The sequence below is a fragment of the Poecilia reticulata genome, chromosome 23 (genome assembly GCF_904066995.2).
Source record: "Poecilia reticulata chromosome 23, P_reticulata-male-v2, whole genome shotgun sequence".
Taxonomy (NCBI): Eukaryota; Metazoa; Chordata; class Actinopteri; order Cyprinodontiformes; family Poeciliidae; genus Poecilia; species Poecilia reticulata.
The window spans coordinates 16,674,211-16,692,544 of record NC_088852.1 but is presented as its reverse complement, the minus strand read 5'-3'; the positions used below and the strand labels follow the sequence as shown (position 1 = coordinate 16,692,544).

Genomic DNA, 18,334 nt, shown 5'->3' with positions numbered 1-18,334 from the left:
TAATCTCCTCTGTGTGATTACCTGAAGTGAGTAGACGCACTGACTTGGTTTGATGGGTGATCTGTGGCAGGTTCCCTCCGTCGAGGGCTGATACCCGGAGAGGAACTGGAAGCGGCTCGATTTCAATAGACAGTTGCTCGACGATGTCTGAATTAATGAGGTTCTGTTCACACCCTGAGTCAATGAGGGCTGATAAAGAATATGGTTCGTTAATGATTATGGAGACAGGGATGATGAAGCGAGATCTTACTGTTTTAGTCTCCGGCAGTCTCCCCGTCCTTACTGCCGGACCTGCGGGTTTAAACGTACTGGACAGTTAGCGATGACATGATTGGGTTCACCACAGTAAAGGCAAAGCCGGGATCGCATCCTCCTCTGCCGCTCCTCTGGGGTTAGCTTAGCGTGTCCCAGTTGCATGGGTTCTGGTCCTGTAGATGAGGGAAAGGTGGGTGGAGGTTGGACAGTCGACTGGTTACTGACCTGTGCGGAGCGCGGAAGGGCGGTGCGGCGGGATCGCTCACTCATCCTTGACCGAATCCGGTTGTCTAGTCTTATGGCCAAGTTAATAAATTCATCCAGAGACTCTGGTTCATCTAGAGTAGCCAGTTGGTCCTTTATCTGCTCATTTAATCCATGAAAGAATGCGCTTTTAAGCGCAGCAGGGTTCCAGCCTGAAGCAGCGGCCAAGATTCTAAAATCGATGGAAAAGTCTGACACAGTCTTCTGGCCTTGCTTCAATCCGTGTAGTTCACGGGAGGCTGAAGTCTTTTCAGCCTCTTGACAAAACACCTGCTGTAACTCCTTCAAAAACTCGGGGAAGGTACACCCATAGTCAGAGGCTGAAGAAAACCGGGCTTCGGCCCACTCTAGGGCTCGACCCGTCAACAGGGATAACACGTAGGAAATCTTAGCACTGTCATGCAAAAAACTCTGCGGTGAATGATTAAAGATGATATTGCATTGGAGAATAAACCCCTTGACCTTCCTGACGTCACCTGAAAATTTCTCTGGCGCTGAGGGTCGGACGTCCGAAAACATGGAGCGGGATGGTGGATCCGGAGCCTCAGTCGGGGAAGGTTGAGAGCTGGGAGCCTGCTGAACTGAATTCCGTAGGAAAGTGGTTAATTCTGTTAGTTTATCGTTAGTCTCGGCTTGACGACTAGCTAACTCCCGTAATGCGGAGTCATGTGACTGGACTAGCGCGTGTTGTTCGGACAGCGCCCGTCTGATAGCGTCTGCTGAGGTTACGAACTGGCCTGAGTGTTCTGTCATGTTGGCTTTAAGGTTGCGAACCCACATGCAAGAACACAATCAGACAGAGCGAGTCAGAAACAATGATGTTTATTGAAGAGTCAGGGAGCTGGTGGCGAAGCCGAATCGGCGGACCGGTTCTTCTACTGCCAACGGGAGAAAGCAGGGTTAGCGGAAACTCAGCGGAGTTTCTCCAGGAAATGACTGAGGTGAGCTTACTTTGGGTGGAGGTATATGGGGCGAAGCGGAGCGCGAGCCAAGAGTCCGTTGACGAGCGATAGTAGCTCTGATGTCGGGCACGGCCTGGAGCCTGATCCGTCCAGGCGGTCCTCCGGGAAGTTCGGGCGTGGGCCTCCTGGCCCGTAGCGTCCCGAAGGGGAAATCCCGGAGAGGGATCGGCGAGGGGGGATAACGCACACACACACAGGGAGTGGCCTCTGACCGGGAACACCGGCAGGGTCGGGAAATCACACAGGAGGGAGGTGATCCACAGCGGGGAGACAGACTTACACGAACGCGGGGCAGCTGGTTTCCGGGAAACAACTAGGAGACGGCGGGAGAATCGTAGTAGGCAAACACTCAGGCGGTGAGACGGAGTGTAGCTGTTGCTTATATCGCCGGTCCACGCCCTCTTAACCAGCTGCAGGTGTGTGTCCGGGTTGAACCAGGACACTTCTCAGGGGTGGAGCATGGGTGACATCTGCTGGATGTGGTGGTTCCAGGGACAGGTGGAAATAAAACTAACTAAAGGAAAACAAACTAAGAAACTAGGACGAGGGGAGGACAAACAGACCCTGACAAATAGACTTATTAGGAGCTCTTGATATTTGTTTCAGTTATGTGTATACTTCAGCAAAGATCATAAAGGTGCACTATTGCCACCTATAAAGTGGCAGCAGAATCAGACAGGATAATAGAAAGGAATCATAATTTGATCGAAGAACTGTCTTAAGCTCTATGTTAGCTTGGCCATCGCCTTCCTATGCAATTCCGCTCGATTGTCATCTCCCGTCAGTGCAATGGCAGCGGAGGAGGTGAACAAAGCCAATCAGTTCATGTTGCTTCCAAATATTGAGCAATTAAAATCACAGCCAGAGAGATGTTTAAGATATTTTATTTCTGGCAAAGATGTCATGGCCCTACAACCCCACAGGGTTGTTTACAGTGCACACAATTTCCAGTAAGCTGGCGCATAACACAAGTAACGGCCAAACTAAACGTTAGTGGTTGGGTAAAATCAGATCCATTTCAAGATTGAACACAGTCCGCACCTTCAGGTAGCAATCGTTTCTCAATAGCTGAGAGTTCAAGGTTCTGATTTTTACCAATGTCATTTGACCAAAACATTAACTATAAAGTCAATATAGATCCACTGCATGGCCCGATGTCACAACGTGTATGGTGTGGCGTGGTGTTGTGTTCCAGGGATAAATGAGACGGGTAGTCAATCAGAAAGCGAGGTGACAGAAGCACAGAAGGGAACCCAAGATACAGAATACAGAATACAAAACAAGTTCATAGTACAGAAAGTCCAGTGGATGTTGAAGACGTCTTTGTATTGTTTTGTGTCCTTTAAATATGACCACAAACTATTGTCATTCCTTCTTCCCAGTTGGCCATTTTTGTTTACTCTAAACTTGTGTTTTGACATCTGAGTGTTGGTGAGAAAACTCACACAGGCAATGTTTCCTATGGTACTATTAGTTCACTGTGGACATGAGCCAGCTGGAGATGGTCTTGATTAGAAATGCTACAGTTATGAACCCACAACCTCACTGTCCTGTGTCAATTCAAAGGGCTTGACTGGTTTATATTTGACCCAGGTCTGGGTTAGCAAAATAACTCTAACTGAACCATTTGTAACCCAACAGTTTTTAAAGTGTGTTCTGGTTGACTATGTGTGACTCTGCTGGGAAGCAGAGGTTTTGTAACACTTCTAAGGTTTTGATGTGGTACTTAGATAAAACAGTAGTGACATAACTATTTGTACTGCCTTGCACTGAACCGAAACATTTGACATTAGTTTTGGCAAATAGCTTGTTTGCTAAAGGATTCTAAACACCAGAGAAGAACTGGTTTAGGAGCAAAATACTGTGTTGATATTGAAGCACTTAATATTTTGAAAACAGCTTCAATTTTTCAGCCATCAGCACATCTGGAAATAATGATGTGATTGTGGTTACATGCAACCAGTCAACCAATTCGAAGCTCAGCTTTGTGAAACCTTATCATACTGTAAAATCAACTGATATAAACTTCCTTTAAAAGCTATGAGATCTAGGGTTAAACCGATAAACCGACCCAGATAATAAATCGACCCAGATTTTTTTAATTTTGGGAGATTGGTGATCAAACCCAACATGCAAAACGCAGGTCACATCTGCACATGTGAGGTCAACATTAAACCATTGTTGCCAACTTATCCCAAATATTACTTACAAATATTAAACAGCTTTTAAATCATTAGTTATGATAAGGCTTTTAATATTAAAATTTCTTTTGTATTTTTATTGTCTCATTTTGTGTTGTATTATGTATTTTAATTGATTTGGTACACTTTTTTGTTTCTTGTGTCAATTATGATGCTTTAATAGATTAGTAAAACACTTTGTAACATTTGTTTAAAAAGGTGCTATGCAAATGAGGTGTTATTATTATTAACTTAGCAACTTTGTTGCTCTATTTAGAGACTTTTCACACCAAAAAAATAGGCATTTACCAAAATCGGAACTGACAGGTCAGGCTTTTTAAAGATCGGCGGTCGGCCAGAAAACTGCGATCGGTGCAGCCGTAATGAGAACGCTCAGTTTTAATCCATTCCAACCCGTTCTGTGGACTCACGAAAGGAAATGATTAGAAAAGAAAGCCCAGATCTCCTTATTCATGCCATGGATTAATCCTTCCAAAAGGAGCACGGATAGGGAAACATGGACGACCTCCAACAGAGGCCGTCTGACGGATATCTCATTCTGGAGTCTGAGCAGAGCTCCTCGTCCCCCTGGCTGGTCCTGAACTCTGCCTCCATCGCTGCTGCTTACAATTAGTTCATTACTGAACCAACAGATTCAAAATCATTCGTGTGGAGATTCTATTAGCCTCTGTTCTGAAATTTACATAATGAGACACCACTTAGGTTCTTGAATGCCTTGCAGCTCTAAACAGAGATGTTGTTTTTTTTTTTCAGAACAAAAGCTTTTCTTGGCTCCAACAACAGCAGATGGTGGAAGGAGAGATCGAGTAGCAGAACGAAACCACTTCCAACATATTTATCCTTCAGAAGTGGAACACGAATGCCAAAGGGCCCCTGAAGCCCCCCCCCCTTTCCCTTCAGGCTTATGTGAGCTCCTGCTTCCACCCCTCGTTGCCGTTCGATTACAATTCTTCATTTCCATACTATCATCTCTTCTTCTTTGTCCTCTTCCCTCCTCCACTCCATTATTTTGCTATATTTTCTTTTGCCTCCATCACAAGCAGCAGAGCCTTAAGAGAAAATATGCAAAGCTGCTTTCTGATTTGCTCCTCCGTTCAGGCGAGTGCAGAATCGCCGATCAGGGTCGACTGCTAACTTCTCCTACACTTAAAAACGCAGATCTGGTACATTTTCATGTGAACACATCAGCCACTGCTCAGGCCTACCAAATCAATCTTCTTCTTTGAGAGAGGATGTCGGTGTTTGAGAAGATCGAAAATGAAATCGAACAACAAAATAATACAGTCAGTCTGGAAGCATTTCCCAGAGTGGCTAGAGTCCTGATTAGTCAGTTTATAACCCAATCAAAATCTGAGGGGGGGATACTGTTTCAGTGCTTAGCTCCAGAGAGGATCCATTCTTCATCACTGCAAAATCTTCTTTGAATACAAAAAAAATCCTTGAAAAGAAAATAAATTAAATACTCCCTGAATTTTAAAAACGACACAATATTCCGTAGCAAAATGAAGCCAGTTTTACACACTAACCACGTGCTGTTAGCATGCTACTTTGGAAAGGGAAATATGAAGATTGTTATTATGGCTAGAGATGAAGTTGTGCTTTAAGTTTTATTGATTATTCATTAACCATGTTTCCTATTGCATTAGAAAATGTTTATGGGAAGTTTCCTTGCTAGCTTGAGATGCTTTTTGGCTTTTTTGAGAGCTGATATGCTAAAGATGTAAAGCGCTTAAGTGGAGATGGAAATAAATCAAACATAGACCTCACATCACTCAGCTGGTTCCTTTGTTAGCATCATTAGCATTACATGATGTCAGAACAATTACAGTTTGCCTGCTAGCAACATATTCCTGAAAATGTCTTTTAATTTTTCTGAAATGTGTGGCAAAATGAAGCCTGTTTTGCACAGTGCTAATCACATACTGGTAGCATGCTACCTTGGAAGGAGAAATATGAAGGCTAGAGATGAATTTGTACTTTAAGTTTTAGTCATTAACTGTGTTTCCGATCTCATTAGAAAAGGTTGATGGGAACGGCAAAATAATAAATAACTTCTTAGATTTCGCAAAAAAATAGTTTTTATGCTAGCTTGAAGTGCTTTTTGGCTTTTCCGAGAGCTAAAGCGCTAAAGTGTTAACAGCTAAACAGATGGAAGAACATTTTCTGAATAAGTTCTGACATAGCAAAACCTGGTAGATGATACGATGAATGTTGCAGTTTATTTTTTACATGTTCGACAAAGGTAGTCAACGTATTGTTTTTGTAAGCTTCAGTTTTTTTTAATAATTTATTTTGTTATACTCCTAATTACACTGACTGAACAAAAATTAAAGTTGTGTTGTTTTTGCAGAAGGTGCTGGTGTATTTAAGTGTGCTGTACTGGTGGAGAGTTATCAAATAAATCTGTAATTCAGTAAATTTCTGCCTGTGTTTAAAAAAGAAACGTTTTAAATCAATTCAACACTGATTCTCTGTATCGGATCGTTTCGATATCTGATACTAAACCTCAGATATTGGTATTGAAAGTGAAAAAAGCAGATTGGTGCTTCTCTAGACGGAAAACTTTTCAATGGCACGGTATACACCTAATGTTCCAAATCAACGTTCAACTGATACTTCAGTCAGATATCAGACATAAACCAACTTTTCATAACCTCAAAATAAAGTACAGCTCCAAACCACAACACGGTCGATTACAACACTTTATTAACCCCAGTGCGCCTCCTCTCTTGAACAGAGAGCTGGTACTGATTCATGTTGACACGAATTCCTGTGCCTCATCCTCCGCTGACTCCTAACGGTGTTGTGAACCAGGCCGATAGCCCGCAGGACAGCAGTTAGCTCCGTGGCTCACTTCGCTGACCTCCAGCGGCTCCGCTGTCGTCCTTGATCACTAAAAACGCCGCTGTCTCCCACCAGCTGCTCCATTCATCACAACAAGCGTTTGCGTCCCAGCAGGTTGTATTCCCCTTGTATCGCTCTCGGAGAGCAGATGTTGTTGTCGAGGGCCTTTGGGATTGCGCAAGAGCGCTGAAACCGAGTCCTTCGACCAGGACAAACAACCCTCCGACGGAGATTGTCCGAGTATGCACAGTCCAACTCATGTTTTGTTTATTGAAAAAGAATGACATTTCTAACCTTTTCCCATTGGAACATGCAGCTGTGTTCAAAAATCTATACAGCTGTCTAACCGGGTGTCGGTGGCAGCAGCAGCAGCAGCAGCAGAAACAACAGGCTCCCAGATCGGGGACATTATAAGCTGGATGTTATCACAGAGAGGCTTAAAATAGAGCCTTGATCCGATAATGGACTGAAGTTTATGATCATTAATACTCTGGACCCACGTGTTAGTCTGGGCTGAAAGTCTCCCCCACCCCACCCCACCTGCCCTCTTCTCCTCATACACAAAGTTTCACAATAAATTCAGAAACTCAAACCTTCGAGAGCAACACGTGTGTCGCTCACACAGTCGAAACCAGAAGGTTACACACACCAAACAATAAATGCACCTTCTTTTGCTCTGTTGAAGGTAAATCAGATCAAACTTCTCTTGGTAGAATTAGTAAAATAATTTCCATTTGCTAGATGTCAGAACAATGAGAGAGTGTCAGAGATGTTTTCAAAATCAAAACTTTACATACACCTCATCAGTATTCGGTAGCACTGCCTTTGACTTGAGTCGAAGATTTTGGGTTTCCTTCCTCAAGTTTCTTACATTAGTTCTGGTCCATTCTTCCTGAAAGCGCTGGTGGAACCGACACTCACAAACCTTTTCAGATCTGCCAACAAATTCTATATATTATTGATTTTGTTCTCCTGAAGCCACTTTGTAACCACTCTGGCTGTAAGTTTAAGGTCATTGTCCATTTGGAAGACAAATCTGAGCCAAAGCTTTGAGATCTTTAGATGTTGCTTCAATATTTCTACTTAATGTTTTTTTCTTATGATTCTATCTATTTTATAAAGTGCACCAGTTAACGATGGTCATTATGGACATGTCACTAAATGTGAAGGTTCCTGTGGACTTTTGCAAACTGCAGTCTGGTGTTGCTGTGTTTCTTTTGGAGAAGTTTTCCTCCTTGCTGAGTAGCAGGTTTCACTGTGGATAATGACTCTACCTCACCAGCTTCAGCTGCATCTTCACCGGGTCTTTGGCTTAAGCAACATAGCCTCTATGGTCTCAGAAACAAACAAGGGCACCTCTGCTTCACTGAATCCACATCTATAAAAGCAGTAAAAAACTTGAAAAATAAAAGTTTCCTTGGTGTTTGCACAATTCCCCTTTCCAATGCCTCCCCCCACTGAAGTGTGCAGTGTGCCTTTGTGTTGGACAGTCACATAAAATCCCCATTAGGAAGGAAAATGTGAAAAAATTAGAGGAACCTTCCAGCCAGGACTCCCCTGTTGCCCCAAAGGTTCACCCAGAGTAAACATCTTTGTTGTTTTGCCACAAACTGGTTCACCATTTTGCTGATTTCTTTAAAAAGACTTTACAGCCTCAGTGTAGAAACAATGGCACCGTGAGGCTTAGGATGGGAAGCAAACATGATGCACACACATATTGTGTTTTCATCCTTTTTGTGTGGCACTGAGCCATTCTTAAATGACCATGACTGCTGCAGTCATTTGGTAAATGGCTGAATACAGATTAATCATTCTTCCACTGCACTCAAACGTCAGATGCTTCCTTTTACTCGTTTTATAAAATGGACTCGAGAACAAAACTAGTAAAAAAAAAACCCAGGAGACATTACAAATATCAATAAATATCAAACTGTCAAGGAATGAAAATGCTTGTAAATGTGCAGAGATTTTTTCCGATTCTGCGATCAATAAAGTACATCTTGTCTTTTCTTATGAAAACTGCACATGTGCTGTTGTGCACCATTCAGGGCGTAGGCTGGCAGTCCACTGATGAAGCTGGCTTTGTTACAAAGCTAACAATCATCTTTTGTTCTATTTTTAAGATCCCATTTATACCTCGAGTGAAAGGAACTTTGAAAAGTCCATCACGCATGCTGGCACCGCAACCCTGCACTGTCGAGAGAGACCAGGCAGAGTTAGACGCGGGATGGTGGTGTGGTGGGGAGGGATGTAGGACAGAGTTGTAGACATAAAGAGGAGATAAAGAGAGGACAAAATGACTTGGGAGGGATGTGGATTGCGGAGTCCCAGAAACGATGAACGGAGAACAGTGCCGGCGCCGGGGAAGTGGAGCATCAATTAAGGGCAGCGTGCCCTGGACGGCACTGTAACGCATCCTCACACACACACACACACACACACACACACGCACGCACACACTTCTCCTCCCTTGGAAAGGTCTTCCGCAGTCACATCCAACCTAAAATCCAGTGCTGAGCTAGCCAGGCTAACGTAGGGCTTTGGCATGCCCTTTGCTAGCCGGCAATGTCTAGCTAGCTAGCTCAATGCAGACAAGATGAACGCAGTTCCTACAGAAGGTACTCTGGGTCAAGTTCAAGTCAAGAAATGATGGCACTGTTGTTGTACGGGTTACGTCACAATAAGAAATTTTGTTTTACAATAAATTGTCCCTGAAGTTATTGCAATAAATTATAATACTGACCGTTTTCAAGTGATATAATGATAATGCCATTCTCAAAGATCAACAAACTTTGAATGTTAAACATTATTAACACTGGAGCTAGAAGACATTTCAAATCAATGCAGGATTCCCAGGACTAGGATTTGCGTTTTTTTTTATAGAACAGAGTTTTTTTCTTCTGCACCTCTAATTTAAATGCATAAATGTTTCTTTTTGCCACTTTTGATTAAATTCCATTTTGATATGTTTGGCCTTCCATACACTACTTATAAATGCTGGGTGGATCAAACTGTTTGAATTTTAGTCTCCTTCTGGTGTGACATGTTTATATTTGAACTCCCTCATCCACCATGACGCCTTGTGCTCAGTGATCAGATTCACTGCTGTTAGCAACAAATGGATTGATAATATGCTTAAAAAACTATGTGTTTATGTGTATTTTTACTTTCCCACCAACTATATCAAGACACTCTTGAATAAACTATTTCCTTTGCATTTTCTCAGTTCACAGTGACCTCTCCTGCTGAGATGTGCAGCCCACCTGCAGATTACACACACACATGCAACAAAGAACACACTCCTGTTCCTTCTGAATAATTGATCAGTGAGGAACAGGGGCCCACACGGCACACACACCAGGGGGGTAATCAGACACCAGGGAGAGACTCGAACACATCACTCTGCACACAGCTGCGGCTCTAATTGAGCTCCCCTGAGGTTGATAAACCTGAAGAGGTGAGGCGTTCAGGTGCGCAGGCAGAGAGTAGGACCAGAGAATGCAGGGATGACAGTGTCAGGTGTCTGACATCACTTCCTGGGGTCAAAACCCACCGAAGCAGAAAACACACCACCGCTTTGTCTGCTGCAGGAAGTGGCCTGCGGTTCATTGGCCGATCAGGGAACCAGCTGACCCGCCTCAGGCAACAACAATTATCTGATTGGTTCCAGGACAAAAAGCAAGAGTCTGTTTGGGAGTCAGTCACACTCCTCCACCACACACACACACACATCCTGCGTTCCCCCCTTTCTGCTGACGCATCAGTTTCAAACATCCATCATCGGCGCCGGCTAACAGAACCGACTCGGATCACTGCCGCTCTGCCTCCTGAGTGAGCAGGTGTCTGCGTGAGTCACATCTGCTCCAAGTTTCAGCTGTGCCGCAGCAAAAAGGAAAACAATTAACCCTGCTTCTTGAACTTCCCAAATTCTGAATTCATCGTTAATCCCAATCTACACCCATCTCCAAACAAGATACTGTAACTCCTCTAAACTGGAAGTGGATGCAGAGAATTGGTTTAAAGTGAAATTTTACATCTCCTACCTGGGAGCTTCCTCTCATAAAGCCTCGAACTCCCACAGGAAAAGGCTTACGACCCTGACAGTGATACCGCTGCAGCTCAGGCTGTAATTCCTGCTGTCTGCTAAAGTCTTGCTGTCATCAACAAGAAAATCCCCCCCCCCCCCCCCCCCCACACACACACACACCTCCAACCACCGCCGCTGCTGCTGCCTAAGCTTACTTAAAGTCATCACAAGTCGCTTTATAAACAGAACCAACACAAGCGCTGGGATAATGGAGCAGCACTGGAACAGAAACACCACTGCAATGAAGCTTGAGGGCAAACCAAACAAAGATGTGTGTGTGGTCAAATAAACAGCAGGAGATTTAAGACGGTGAGTAAATTCACCTCAGTTTAACAGTCATCATCAAGGATGATGTGTGCTGTTTGCTTCCTTAAGGTGTGAAAGCGGGGGTTTTGTTGTGTGTGTTTATGAGAAGAGATGCACTGGAAAATAGGGAAGCACCGATTGCAGTTTTCTGGCCGAAAAGCCTGACCTGCCAATTCCAATCTTATTCAATCACAACTTTTTTTTTTTGCACGAAAAGCCACTAAATATAGGGACAAAGTTCAAAGTTTCTAAGTTGACAGCAGGTCGGTGACTGTTGTTAACCCCATATGTGCAGGCAGGTCTGTCAGTTCCCTCTCAGAGCAGAACAAAAGGAGACAGAGTATGACTTTTAGACCTTTGCGGAGGTGGATGCGTTTCAGCTCAGCACCGATCTCCAAAATTAAAGAAACTCTGGCTGGACACTGGGAGACTCCTGTCCTAGTAACACTAGCTGCGCTAACCAGGTTTATTACTTCAATCAGGTGCTTAAAAACACAACTTTCTCTCGCCAGCATCATTCCTTGGGCAAGAAGACGGATTATTTACAGCTGGTAATACACACACAGCATGTACATATGCAAGTAAAAGAGTGCTGTGTTTTTTATTTTTGACTCTTCCCATAGTGGTTTCTCTGTACCCACCTGGACTCGCTAACGTCCTCCCATTCAAAGAGCTGGGTCGGCTGGAAATTAAGTCATGCTGAGGGAAGGGTCTGAAAGGAAGATGCTGAAGGCTACCATAAGTCAGTACAACACGAGGTCTTCACCAGCACATCATACGTCTGACGGGGCGCCAGGATGTAGTCACCCAGGCTAAAGCTAGGTTAATAGTTGAAGAATTGACTTCGAAGTGCCTGGATGTACACCTCTGAATTTTTGTAATTTGGCACCAAAATGGAGGGTGTTCTTGTATCTCTAAAAGAACGCTGGTCATTGTTCACCTGTACTGGCATTTATACGAGGGCTTATTTTCAGAAAATACTACTCCAACGTACGCGTCAAGTATAATAGCTAAAACAGCTGATCGGCTTGAACTTAAACCTCTAAAAGCGCCTGTTGGGTAAAAACTAATCATTGTTTTATCATTTTATTTGAGTGTTTTATCTAAATGTGTTCAGTTACCCAACTGGCTCTGACCAGTTATTCTTTAAAGTTCTTTCTTTATCTATAATGTAATTTTCTACTCAAGGGGTCCATCTGTTTTGTTATCTCAGCATTGTTCTACTGAAGAAGGTCATCATAATAAAAGCCAATTCCAAGCAGAGTTGAGCAGAGCTCACCAATCTTTGATCCCGAGCGGGTTAGAGGTTGTGGATCTCTCCCTTTGCAAAGGAAGGCATAAAAACCTCATTGGTCTTGTGTCTGGTTCTTTGCAGGTCTTGAGCTAATTTTAAAAACCCCAACAGCGCCAGCGTAACTCAGCCTTACAGAGCAATCTTCTGAGTATGACGCTACATTCATGCCACCAACCTGAGCGCGCAGTGAGACTGATGTGAGCGCATACATCTTTGTGAACAAACAATAACACGTTGTGTGCATTTCCGTCTCACACATGCTCACTTGATGTTCTGGCAGGCGTGCTTCGTTCTGTCTGTGCAACTTGACAAAAATTATAGATATAAGCGACATGACCAGCCAATCACAGACAGGTCTTTTCATCCAATCGAAATATTCTTAGCATTGCCAAACAAAACGTTCCCAGCAACCCAACGATTGGTCTTCTAGGGGAAACCCTTCCCGATCGGGTGGGTGATCATCATGTCAGATTCTTGTCAAACGGAACATTTTGAATGTTGGCCAAAAAGCTACAGTTTGTGTCTCATCTGATTAGAGATGAGACACAAATTCACCGTCTGCCCAACATCTGCATGTCTTCCCCTTCTCCCTATATCCAGTTTATTTGTTGTCCAATAAAGGACACTGGAGTCTAAAAATATATTTTTTTAAACTCCAAAAGCTTCACAGGAAAACTGAATTTACACTAAGAAAAAAATGTAAAAACAGGAAACTACTAATTATTTGACTTCTAAACACTACCAGTGGCACTGGATTCTATTTATGAGTATCAGAGTAAAGAGGGATGAATGAAAATACTCATTTTCTTTAGATATACCTTAAAAACTGTAACAACTGCTTTCCATTACACAACTTTAACATAAAACGTTAATAAACTACAATAAGATTTGTAGTTGTAATGTAACAAAACATTTTACCTCACAAAATTAATGGGTTTTTTTTAGGGATACACCACTTGCAGATTTCTGGTAGAACACGGATCTTTAAAGCTTTAAAAAGCCCAACCTGTTGATTTTTTTTTGGTCTGAAAAGTTGGGAAGGTTAGTGACAAATTTGCAAAGTTGGCAGCAATGGGGTGACTGTTGGCAGAGCGACAGAGGACGATGGCTGATTTTCAGATGGATCAGCTCGGCTTCACATGCAAGCTTTGGCCCATCACCAATTCCCCAAAATGAAGGACTGATTTATCAGTGGACCCCTTGTTTTTTGTTGTTGTGCTTTTTTTTTTCTTCTTTTTTTTGGTCAAATAAAGAAGTAGTAGAAGCTTTGTGCATTATACCAGGCTGCCAGCTTAGACTAAAATAGAGTGATTTGCAACCAGTGGGAAAGCTGTGTTCTTGCCAGAGGGGAATTAGTGAAACGGCTCAGCCTGATAACTGAATGGTTACAATGATTAACTCCATGTAATGAATAACACGCAAGCCTGGGAGCATCAAGCTGCCCTACTAGCAATGATGCTGTGATGTCATTGTTTAAATGTTATGAAGATTCATTAAGAGCCTGAAATTATGCTTCCAACTAAAGACTGCAGTGCATGTATTTTCACTCAGGACACCCAACAAGCGCCCTATCAATGCTACAGTGTTTTAACAGCGAGGAATAAAGTATAAAGAGTCATTTTTATTCAAACAGACTCTGGGTGAGGGTGCCTCAGGAATATAAAACAGGCTTTTAAGGAGGTCTACTCACGTTCCGAGGACTTCTTTAAAATCAAAGATCTTCTTGATGTCATCGACCTGTTTCTTCCACGTCTCGCCGCTGCCGGTGTCTCCGTTCTCCCGAGCCATGACGCTGTTTCACCGGCCGCCGCGAGTCTGGCCGAGACCCGGCTGCACGCGGCAAGGATGCGAGAGAAAAAAAAGAAAAGAAAAAAAGAAGAAATTCCTCTAAAAGACAAACAAAGCTAAAAGATGGTACGGTGGGAGAATTTTTTTTTAAAAAAAGAAGAAGTTGAGTGGGAGAGGTTTTCGAGAGATGCGGTGGTGTATGGTCCGCTGCAGCAGGACCATGTGAGTCCTCCTGCAGGTTACCGTATCTATCTGCGCTTCTCTCTCTCTCTCTCTCTGTCACCGCGCGGAAAACAAGCTGTCAAGTTCGCAATGAGATATGAGCACTTCCGAAAGCTCTTTCAAAATAAAAGGTTGCTGTTTTTCAAGCCACAGATAGAACTATAAAATATTGACAAAGTAAGCAACGTTTTCACTTCAAAAACGATTTTTTTTTTTTTTGCTGCTGAAATAGACATGAGTTTAACAACAAGGATATTTATTGTTTATAATCTGTCATGTAGGCTATTCAACCATCAGATTGGTACAAAGTGCCACTATACCCATTCATCTTTCAAGTCTTTCAGGAACCTCTGTCCATTAATGAAGCTTCTTTGAAAAATAGCATTAGCAACATTAGCATTAGGGATGCCTGAGCTGCTGCAACATGTTTAGCACTGAGATGCTATTTTAGGCTGGAATAGTTTTGCTAACAGGCTAACTTCTTTTAGCACACCTTGAACACAGAAATAGTCTTTTCCAGCATCCCATCAGACCATTTTATAAGTAGAAATGTGCCAGGAGAAGCAGCTTTGTCGTCCATCGCTGTTGTTTGTGGATGTCGCCTGTGCGTCAAATTTACAGGTGTAAAAGAAACATGCAATTACGAAGGTTCTGCTCTGAAATGTTGTATGTAAATCTATCTATCTATCTATCTATCTATCTATCTATCTATCTATCTATCTATCTATCTATCTATCTATCTATCTATATTTTAATAATACTTGCTGAATAAAGTATTAATATCCAAATCAAACTCAAATAAGATTTCCTGTTTCTAGAAAAAGCTACTTTTGTCATACTACACATCGTCACCTTCCTAAAATAATGATCCAAAGTGATTTTGGAAATAATTAATTAACTAATTAATTAAAAAACACCACCTCCTTTTTGCCTAAAGATGAGTTAGACAAAAGCAAATCACTTTAGGCAAAAAGATAACTTCGGTCATTGAGTTAGGAAGGTGATGATATCTTATTTTGAAGGCATCTCCTTGACGTTTCCTACATGAAGCAGCTTCTGTGTGTTAATGGAAATTGTAACGCCACCTGCAATTGTCTAAAAGCAGTTAATTGATGCCAGTGTGACAGCTTGATGAGCTCCCTGACCCCCCAGCAAAGCCTTTCGGGGATTCTTACCATCCCCACTTACCCTCCGAATGCATTCGACTGTGGCGTTATTACAGCACTCCATGTTGTTATGACAGTAATAAAAAATAAATTAAAAGAAGGCAGCTGATTGGATAGCTGTCCATGCATCCTGTTTGACAGCATGAGTGTGTGCATGTGTGTGTTTGTGGCCTTGCAAGCTGAAGCTGCAAATTCGCAATGCACCAATTTGCTGACAACCGTCATGCATCCATCACAGCTTCTGCAATCCCCCAAAGGCATCTGCGTTACAGTTCACCCCCCCATGAGATTAAGCAGGGACCCCAGCTGCAGCAGCTGCACGTTCACCTGGGTTACCAAAGACAGGAGTTTGCAGAGAGGCTCTGCGACAACTGCAAGCTGATGAAGGGGGGTGGCGAGTGGGCTCAGGTCAGCTGAGGTCGTGCCATGGCTAAAGCTCGCCCTACACCCGGCTTCTGGCCTCGTTATATCTGTGTGTGTGTGTGTGTGGAATCCTGGAGGAAAACACAACAGCAAAAGAAGGGAGTGAGGAGGTGCGGAGGGGGGCGGGGGGCAATGTGTTGCAACTCCTCATGAGTATTCCGGCTGCAAACTACTGCAGCTCTTCCTCGGCGGCAGCAGAAGCAGCAGCCGCGGAAAACTCCTCTCTCTCTCTCTCAACCCCCTCACCCCCCCATCTCTTCCTCCTGCTCATCCTAATCCTTTACCATGAGTCAGCAGCTCTCATCTCCCCCCTCCCCTGATGAAAGATGATTACCCAGCTGCAGAGGGAAGAGGAGGAGAGGAGAGACGCTGGGATGGGTAGATCCAGGCTGAAGGTCAATAGAGAGCAGGGGTTAAGCAGAGGACGTATTCCTGGCAGCCCCAGACAAACACACACAAGTCCGCTGGGAGGCAGCGATGAAGCTCTACAGAACAACATTTTACCCGACGAGCATTATGTTCTCCATCAGTTTGCTAATCAGCAGGAGAATAGAGGTGTGTTCACATCTGATAGTCCAGTAGACTTCGTTTAATTTGAGACCAAAATTGCGACATTTGTCACATTTTCAGCTGGTTGACTTTCACACGGCACTGTCAAAACGACCCGAACCCTTTGAAAAAGGTTCCCCTCCTCGCCCGTGGTGGCGCTGCACCGAGAACCGCTGAAGGAAACAACAGGAAAACCTCCGAAGAAGACACCGAGCGCAATTTCCTTCACGAAACGTAAACAAACATGGAGTAGAGTGAGGTTGGAGTGGTTGTAGGAATTCTCTTTTGTCTTTGGCAAATGTGCCACACAAACATTCATTTGTCCCTCTGAGTGCTAGACCAGCTTTTGTTTTACTTGTATTTACCCAGAAGGCCTTGCGCTACAGTCCGCTTCCTGCTTTTGGCTGGTCTCCGTTTTGCTTAGCTCTCACATAATCGAACTGCAGCAGAGTTCACTTCAGCTGAGCTGAGCTGAGGTTCGTAGGTGGACCAGAGTTCGCTTTTTCGTGCATTCACATCTCCCCAAATGATTAGTACTGTAAGCAATAATTATTTTTTAAAAAATAAACATCTATCTGAAATAAACTTTTTGGATATATTAATTTACTGAGATGTGCCCTTCCCCACGCTGATGGACATTATGAATTCCGTCTTTCAGGTCTTTGCTGATGTCTTTCCACCATCTGCTTTTACTGTGGTGATTATTCACTGGACACTTTTCATCACCAGCACCTGGTTGGTAATTACAGTGTTTGTTAAAGAACACTTCATCAATGTATTTCGGGACAGTTCTCCTGTCATTGGATCATCTAAGTTGCATCTGCGTAACTCTGGCAAGGATCTGACCTTGAAGTAAATGGAATGGAAACACGAAGTGCTCAGGATTTCCAAAAAATGTTGTGTAATGCGTTATGATGGCGTCCTTGTCAAACCTGACCACTTCCCAGATTACTGTGGGCCACTTTAGCTGGCAAATGTTCTTTTTTTTTTCCTCTAATGAGCACTAACAAGAGCTGTGTCTCAAACACGGCTGCGTGTCTACAGCATTTCCCCTGAGGTACTGCGACTCTCAACTCCCTCACTTCCTCCTTCGCCAAATGATTGCTCCATAAATCCAGTGAAAACGGGGAGCTTGGGTGGGGTGACTGGAGCCGTGTCCCACGCGCGCACAGCTCATTTAGCTCCCAGCATAATGAGAAGCGTTACGTAAAAAGCTAAATCAATTTCATATTCGCTTGTTTAGTGCACCCGCTGGACAGACAGCCGGTCAATATGACAAGAAAGTTTAATGGGAGAGGGTGATGTATTTTTTCTTTTTCTTTTTTGGAGCTCGTGTCCACAGCAATGCATGGTGGGAAGAATCGGGATTCGGGACTGGACCGAGAGCACCCCTGAGGCAGCTGGGAGCAATGAGTGTGTCGAAAGGGCTCGAAGGAATTAGAGGTGCAGAAGCAGAGATAAATTATTATAAATTATAGATGACTAAGTGATTAAGAGGTATTAATGGTAAACAGGCGAACATGCTCTGGTTCATTTTAAATTAAAGAACATCAATGCAGATAACCAACAGAATAATGCAATGTTTGTTCAGGAGTAAATTCCTCGCTGCTTTTATCTCCACCTCAGACATTTAGCTTGCTGCTCCTGACTGTTGGAGCAGCAAGCTCCAACAGAAGACTGCAGCAGAAGGAGGTAATGGTTTTAGAGAGTCTAAATCAGCCATCTCACTGGACAGACAATAGTCTACATGAGGAGAGGACACTCAAACTTACCATTGTAGCATCTTTGCTAGTTAGCCTAAGCCTACTTTGTTTTTCACAGTGAGGAAAAAAGAAAGAGGCAGCAGTCAAAATAAGTCCTAATAATTTTAGAATCGCTTTTTAAAAACTGAGAAGTTGTTATGGTTCCACTAATAGGAGAGCTAATTTAGCATTTAGCACTTTTGCTAACTTTGGAAAAGTTTAGCACCCTTA

At 43.3% G+C, this 18,334-nt stretch overlaps 1 protein-coding gene and 1 long non-coding RNA gene across 2 annotated transcripts in view; both read right to left on the bottom strand.

The window, feature by feature from the left end:
* Positions 1 to 14,321, bottom strand: part of camk1da (calcium/calmodulin-dependent protein kinase 1Da) — a 68,955-nt gene extending 54,634 nt beyond the window's left edge. Inside the window, exon 1 of the mRNA XM_008401450.3 lies at positions 13,904 to 14,321. Within this exon, the coding sequence (XP_008399672.2) occupies positions 13,904 to 14,001 (98 nt within the window). The 5' untranslated portion in view covers positions 14,002 to 14,321. The remainder of the gene's footprint in view (positions 1 to 13,903) is intronic.
* Positions 1,326 to 1,950, bottom strand: LOC145550211 (uncharacterized). The gene is made up of 2 exons (XR_014086127.1): positions 1,471 to 1,950; positions 1,326 to 1,397 (listed from the first exon to the last, which is right to left on the bottom strand). It is a non-coding gene; the product is annotated as an uncharacterized LOC145550211 (long non-coding RNA).
* Positions 14,322 to 18,334: the final 4,013 nt, after the last annotated feature.